This window comes from Mus pahari, chromosome 5 (assembly GCF_900095145.1).
Source record: "Mus pahari chromosome 5, PAHARI_EIJ_v1.1, whole genome shotgun sequence".
Lineage (NCBI taxonomy): Eukaryota > Metazoa > Chordata > Mammalia > Rodentia > Muridae > Mus > Mus pahari.
In genome coordinates this window covers 129,003,534-129,011,462 of record NC_034594.1, presented here as the reverse complement: position 1 = coordinate 129,011,462, position 7,929 = coordinate 129,003,534, and the positions used below count along the sequence as shown (strand labels likewise).

Genomic DNA, 7,929 nt, shown 5'->3' with positions numbered 1-7,929 from the left:
AAAAAAAAAAAAAAAAAAAAGTTGAAATAGGAATAGCAGGCAAATGCAAGGAAGAGCCTGGCCAATACTGTTTGCTGTGGACAAATGTCATCATTTTGGCTTTAGAGACCACGTGATACAGGAGTTATAACTCCTCGATTGGTGACAGCGCTCTTGTGTCTTTATTGGAGGCCTTGACTAATATATAGAATGATGTTCTCAGTCACATCAGGGATTGTGTGCGCTCCTGCGTGTGCGTATGTGTTTATAGGTTAGAGGACAACAACTTGCAGAAGTCCTTTTCCTTCTTCGACTATGCAGGTCATGGGAAAGGAACTCAGTTTTAGTGCTTGGTGGCAGCCCTCTTGCCAGCCCAGTCCTGGCTCTTTTCAAATGATATGAAGATAGCCTCGTATAGCCAATTATCAATCAAGACTTGAATGTTGTTGATAAAGGTTTAAGGATATTATGTTAATAGAATTAAAGAAAAGATCTTTGGACCAGACAGTATAAAAACAATTTTCAAAGTGTTTATGTTTTTGTTGTTGCTGGTTTGGTTTGGTTTTTTAAAGAAAAAGAAGCCTGGGTTAATGGCCCCGGCTTGTAATCAAGGGGAGAAAAGACAGAATTGTGAGTTTGAAGACAGCCTGGGTTATATGGGCAGACCTATGACTAAATCCATTCTCAACATTATAAATTAAAGTATCACTTTATCCTTTTATTTTGTGACACAGCTTTTATCACCCAGATGGACCAGGACTTGTGATCTCCCTGCCTCTGCCTCCAAATCCTGGGAGTGCCAGCGTGCTCCCCCACACCTGCTTTCAAGTCAACCTTTTCTACGTGTTTCCATGTACTCAGTAGTTTAAAAAGAGTAAGCCATATGTGGTGGCTCATGTATGCTATCCGAGTAATTACATAAACTAAAACTGCTATATAACACCTTTAATCCCAGCACTCGGGAGGCAGAGGCAGGCGGATTTCTGAGTTTGAGGCCAGCCTGGTCTACAAAGTGAGCTCCAGGACAGCCAGGGCTATACAGAGAAGTCCTGTCTCGAAAAAAAACAAAAACGAGAGAGAGAGAGAGAGAGAGAGAGAGAGAGAGAGAGAGAGAGAGAGAGAGAGAGAGAGAGAGAGAGAGGAGAGAGGAGAGAGAGAGAGAGAGAGAGAAGAGGGAAAAAAAGTAAAATATTATAATAATTTAGTGCTTTGAAAATAAAATTTCAGAGCTGAGCGTGGTAGTGCATGCCTTTAATCCTAGCATTGAAGAGTCAGAGGCAGGAGGATATCTGTGAGTTCACTCAAAAACAAAAAAGAAAGTAAAAACTTAAGGGGCCAGTGAAGTGGTTGAGGGGTCATGGCAGTGGCTGCAATGGTAACAACCTGAGTTCAATCCCTGGAACTCACATGGAGGAGAGAGGAGCAACTTCCGCAGCTTGTCCCTGATTACACACAAGCGCTTGGTAAATAAATGTGATTTAAAAGTTTAAACTAGTGACATCTAAAGGATGAAAAAAGACTTTAGGTAGTGGAACAGCTCCTCTAATACAGAGTATAAATAACATTTTAATCACTTTCCTATCTCTGGGTTGGGGTGGTGGTGGGAAGGGAGGGAGAGAGACTGTTTTGAGCTACAGTCTTACTATATAGCGCAGGCTGGCTTAAACTCAGGGACTCTCCTGAGCCACTCCTGAATGCTGGGGTCCTGACTGTGCAGCACCATACCAGCAACTTTGCATTTTACTTTTAAAAAAAAGAAATGAAGGATCAGCCCTGGGCACCTAGTCTAACACAGCATGTTCTGTACTAGATTAGCTGTCTGGGAGAAGCAGGGTGTAATTGGCAAGTTTCTCAGAGTGATTGGTTTTCTGTTTTCTAGCAAAAATGTTGACAGGTATATTTTAGATACTGATTTATAACTTACCCTATTTTTAAAAGAGCTTTAAACTTCTACTAATATTGTACTAACCTAATTAAATTGATGTGAAAAAGTCCAAATTCATAATAAAATATTTAGAATCACTTTCTGAAATCATACTTCCACCTGTCAGCCAGAAATGAGTAACATGAAAATCAGCTCTCCAACTATTAACAATCCAATGTCATGGTAAAGAGCAAAAAGAAACTTAGACAGGCCAGTCCACTTAAGCTGTTATGAAATAAACCTCACTGGCTACAGGAAGTATTTCAGTAGTCAGTGGTTACTGTCTAGATAGTGTCTAGTTTGGGAATTTGAGTCAGGAGTGCAGGTTAACTCATCTGTATAGTAATTTGCCCAGCCATGTACTAGGCTTTAGGTTCAGTCTTCAACACCGTAACTAAGGAAAGACAAACACGTGGCTAATCTGCAAGCTTTGTGTTTTCAGCCTCCTTCCATAACCACCATTCCATTCGAGGAGCCTCCTTGTGGCCTTCAGTTGACTTTGCTTAGGTTTGGTAGAAAACACTGTTGTGACGCTGAAAGCTTTTATGCCTGTTAAGAAAGCAGATGGAGATAAAAGTTGAAAAGAAATATTCTCCCAATTCTATAAAGTCTGAGTCATCCTATCCTTCCACAGTTGTAGTCAGTATTTTGCCCAGTTATGCTTATATTTGGGTGTAACTTCCATTATTGAAAAAGACAAACCTACTGGGTGGTAGGGGTGCACACTTTTAATCCCAGCACTTGGCAGAGTCAGGTGGATCTCTTGAGTTTGAAGCCAGCCTGGTCTACAGAGTTACTTCTAGAACAGCCAGGGCTACACAGTCAAACCATTTCAAAGAACTGAGGTGGGAGGGGAGGAAGAAGAGAGGGAGAGAGGTGGTGGTGGGGGAACACACAAGCATCATAAACGCCCACGTGAAAGACCAGAGTCTTAGAGTTTGGTTAATATGTTTGATTGTCTTTAACGTCCTCATATTTGAAGAACAGTGATATACATCACTTGCTGGAACTAACCAAGGGAATTTGTTCTTTCTGTTCATACTTCTTCTTTGTCACACCAGTGCACTAAGGACCTTTTTGTTCCTTCAGCTTGTTAGGCTTTTGAAGGAAGTCGAGAGAGTCTGGTAAATGAGAGAATTGGAAGGGGGAAACCTGTGGATCTGTACAAATCTGGAATATTTGTCAATGTGCAATTTAATGTTTTCTGCACACAAGTTATATTTAGAATACCAACAGACCTATGAAAGGAAAAAGAATAGCCAGGTATAGTTCTACACACCTGTGATAGATAGATATAGTAGGATGAGACGTTTGAAGCCAGCCGTGACTAAGTAGCGAATTTGAGGTTATCCTGGGCTATTTAAAATTCTGTTTGTTTTAAAATCTCAAAACAAACAAAAAAGAAAATTAAATCCCTGGAACTAGAAAGATTGGATATGAGGACCTGAGTTCACTTCCAGCACCATGTCAGGCAGCTCTGGTCTCTGCAGGCACGTTACAAAAACACTTAAGTAAACATAAGTGTGTATTTTTTTTTTTAAAGATTTATTTATTTATTATATGTAAGTACACTGTAGCTATCTTCAGACACTCCAGAAGAGGGCGTCAGATCTTGTTATAGATGGTTATGAGCCACCATGTGGTTGCTGGGATTTGAACTCTGGACCTTCGGAAGAGCAATCGGGTGCTCTTACCCACTGAGCCATCTCACCAGCCCCATAAGTGTGTATTTTTAAGTAAATATTTTATAAAAACTAAAAACAAGGTGGTATACACCTTTAATCTTAATACTTTAGAGACAAAAAGCAGGTAGATCATTGTGAGTTCAAGGCTAGTTTGGACTACATAGTGAGTTCTAGGCTAGTCAGGGATACATAGTAAGACCTTGACTCAAAAAATTTAAATAAATGCCTTTTATTTGGGGCTGGGTATGAGGCTCAGTGGTTAAGTTGCTTACTGCTCTTACCGAAGACCTGAGTCCCAGCACCCGTGTGCCTGTCTCACAACTGCCTGTTACTCCAGTGCTAGGGGAACCAACAACTCATGGTTTCTGCACACATGATAGACACATACACATTAAAAATTTTAATAAAAGCATTTGCTTGTAATATGAGTTTATGTCAGATTTATTTCTGAGGAAAATGGTAGAGCTTTTGTCATCTTACAGAAAACATTTCCTTTTGTACTTTGTGTTGATTTTCCTTAGTCACATGCTCTTTTTTATTATTATTTCTAAGCTTTAGTTTTTGATGTTACATACTTTTGTGTCTTTCTCTTCTAGAAGCTACCATTGTCCAACAGGTCAATTTCTTCGAAGAAGGTAATTTCTTTTTAACTGTCATGTAATACATTGTCTTCATATTAGAAGCAATTTTGCTGAGTATTTAAGAGAGAAGTATTTTTTTTCTTTTCTTTCTTTCTTTCTTTTTTTTTTTTTTTTTTTTTGAGAAGTATTTTTCTTAAAACAAGACAAAAACCACAGCAATGCACATTAAGATAAAGCAGGATTGTTTGGATAGAACAGATGAGGGAAGCCTGTCCATCCTTCTAAACATCTTTAGCTGTTCAGGTTTAAGGACAGCTAGCACTTGCCACTTCTACCATATGTTAGTCTTTGGTTGTTATATTAAAATCATCACTTTGAAATTCTTATGACTAGTTTATGAAAATACAAGCATAAATTTAGTTCATTTTTAAGCCAATATATTTGAAATTAGTCATTTGGATATTGAAATGTTTGTATGTGTACATTATCCATGAAAAAAGTCACCAACTGGCCAACATTAGTCATGTCTCAAATTATAGTCAGTTTCCTGGTAGTCTCTTCCAGTAAGCTAAAAATTTCCCAGTATTTCCTGATTAATCTGTTCATTATGGACTCTGCATTAAAGCCTCAGTGTATGGTTTTTAGACATTATTTGTTTAAGAAGTAATAATTATGTGTCTAAAAGACAACCAAATACAGGAGCTCAACTGTAGCTCATTTAGAACTTTGTTATCCGAAATAGGAATCTCAGTAAACGTCAGCAGTGGTGTACTGGACACTCAGGGGCTGCACTGTAGCATTAGCCTGTGTTGACTTGGAACTTTTGAACACAAGCATAAAGACTGTACTATGCATTGTCTGCCTCCTTGTAGGAGAAACTGAAGATGATCTCGAGAGCTCTTACAGTGACATCACTATCCGGGTCAGATCCAATGATTCTCTTGAGTCTAGAGGTAATGTTGCTTTATATGTGTGTGACTCTTCCCACAGAGCAATCTTGTAGTTAAAATATAATTTTAAGTAATTTTTAAGCCTTTAAAAATGTTTACCAATCATTTTTAGAGTTATATGCTTAGTCCATTATAATTACTCCTTCCATTGTGCCATGTGACAGATAGCTGAATAGAGCACTTTTAGCTAGCTTGAGTATTTGTGGAAAGATATTTTTATGCTCAAAAATTACTTCCTGGTTTTGAGTTTTGAGAAGTTGATCACATTGGTACTCAGGAGTATTGCTCAGTTTTAGGAACCTCTAATAGTATTAGATAATTAATTACTTTATCTTTAAGTCAGAGTCTTCACTATTTTAGATATCACAGGGGATTTTGTTGTATGACAGTCTGTAATTGTGCAGGCGAACTTGCCTTTAAGAGTTACATAGAGGGCTGGAGAGATGGCTCAGCCAGTAAGAGCACCTGACTGCTCTTCCGAAGGTTCTGAGTTCAAATCCCAGCAACCACATGGTGGCTCACAACCATCCTCAACGAGATTTGACTCCCTCTTCTGGTGTATCTGAAGACAGCTACAGTATACTTACATATAATAAATAAATAAATCTTTAAAAAAAAAAAAAAAGAGTTACATAGAGAAACTTAAAGCTTAAGAAGATGCTAGACTATTTGTAAACTCCATAAACAAGTAAGTCTTTTAGTCTCACAAAAATACCACCTCATGGAAATGTCTGTACTTCTCATGATCAACAAGGCATCAACATTCTTCTCATTAAAGATAAGTTCATGGGGCTGACTGTGGTGGTGAACACTTTTAATCCTAGCACTTACTTGAGAGGCAGAGGCAAGTAGATCTCTGAAAGTTCCAAGCCTATCTGGTTCAGGTATCAGGTTCCAAGCCAGTAGGGGATATATAGTAAGACCTGCCTCAAAAACTTGAATAGATAAGTAGGGTGAGGACAAACCTTGCTGGTAGAATGCTTGCCTCACATTTGGGTGGGAAACCCTGATTGGTTCCCAGGACCACAGAAAATTTTTAAAAATGTAAAGCTCAAAAGCTGGCTTATAGGCATTTGGCATTTTGTATATCCCCTTCCCTTATTTTATCCCATTTTTTGTTAGGGAGGTATGTTTTTATTTGTTTATCTTATTAGAGAGGAGGTCTTGTATAGCACAGGCTGACCTTGTTATTGATCCCCCTGCTTCAGTCCCACCCCTGTCCACGGTAGTGCTGGCCTTAAAGACTTGCACCACAGTGCCCAGATTCCATTGTCAGTTTACAGTTTTGTTTTTATATGCTTGTATACATAATTTTTTTTTACACAGATACATCTTCACACTTTGTTCTTAGCTGCTCCCACTTCCCTCTCCTATCCCTCATCCTTCTTAAAACATTCAATATTTTTATTCTTTCACAATCAAATAGTAGGTAATGTTTAATCATATTCCCCCATTATCCTCTTCCATCTCCCTTTGCCTCCTGCTAAACTTTCCCCCAACAAGTCCCCTTCCTACTTGGTTTGTAGTCTATACTCCCACTTCCCTTTAATTGGGGCTACTTGAACAAGTAGAGGTGAGTGGGAGGTTATTAATTGGGCAAGGGTAACTTACCAGTGGCTACCCCACTGAGGATATGACTTCCCTTCTCCAGCAACTGTTAACTGCCTATTAGGTCCTTCTTCGAGGTGGTGTCTTGAGCCCCTCCCCCATCTGTGGTGGAATGTCAGTGTTCTCAGTTTTCTGCACCTCCACTTCAGCTCCATCCTTTCCTCCTTGCAAATAGTCCTTCCTTCTACTTTCATGTCACTTAAAAGAAGATGTTTGTGGTACAGTTTGCAGGCCAAGAAGGATTTAAAACCAAATCATGCACTTCAGGTTATTGCCTGTAGTGTATCTGTCACACTCTTTTCATTACTCATTTGTCTCCCATAAAATGAGCACTGAAAAGTGATGCTTCAGATACTTTCTGTTTTTTTAGATGAAGCCACCCCAGCAGCTGGTCATCATCCAGAATCACCAAGGGGGTTACCACACAGTAAGTAGTGCAAGTTTCTAGGTCTGCCCGTGAGACCACCAGCCCTGTACTACCTATTTGTGGTGTGTCTTTGTTTATATTATTAGGTTGTGGGTTGCTTTTAGTTTGTTCACTGATAGAGTAGCGAGTCTTATAGCTTTGTAATTTTTCATTTTGTTGTTGAGATGACAGAATACAAAATATTAGAAATAATATTTTAAGATGCAGGTAACAATGATCATGAGTGACATTTGGTTTTGAATTTTTAGGGGTACTAAGGGTTGAGCCAGGTTTTTTAGTACTTTTAGGCAAGCATTCTATCACTTTGCTATACTCCAGTTCAACAGTTTTCTTAAATGTTATTATTTTCTATTGTGGATAATCTGTAATGAATATATATGTGTCCTTAGGTTAAGAAGAATAATAGCATTTTCATCTCTTTCTATTTTTAAATTAGACTTCAAGATTTGAGACATTTCCTTTTTGAAAATATTTCATTGAATCTAAGTTGTCATATTTTGTTATATATCAGTAAGAAGAACCTGTCTAATTGAGTTTTATTATCAAATGTGGCCTTAAACACATTTTTTTCTTTTTTTTTCTTTTTTTTAAGATATATTTATTTATTTTATTTATCCGAGTACACTGAGGCTCTCTTTAGACACACCAGAAGAGGGCATCAGATCCCATTACAAATGACTGAGTCACCATGTGGTTACTGGGAATTGAACTCAGGACCTCTGGGAGAGCAGTCAGTGCTCTTAACATCTGAGCCATCTCTCCAGCTCCTTTTTTT

The 7,929-nt window shown here is 38.4% G+C and overlaps 1 protein-coding gene across 2 annotated transcripts in view; it reads left to right on the top strand.

Moving 5' to 3' along the window:
- Tor1aip1 (torsin 1A interacting protein 1) overlaps nucleotides 1-7,929 on the top strand; it is a 28,571-nt gene that overhangs the window by 8,603 nt on the left and 12,039 nt on the right. The window contains exons 5-7 of one of the 2 annotated variants that reach the window (XM_021197533.2): nucleotides 4,185-4,223; nucleotides 5,042-5,122; nucleotides 7,098-7,154. In XM_021197533.2, the coding sequence (XP_021053192.1) occupies nucleotides 4,185-4,223; nucleotides 5,042-5,122; nucleotides 7,098-7,154 (177 nt within the window). The remainder of the gene's footprint in view (nucleotides 1-4,184; nucleotides 4,224-5,041; nucleotides 5,123-7,097; nucleotides 7,155-7,929) is intronic. The other variant, XM_021197535.2, reaches the window with a different exon arrangement.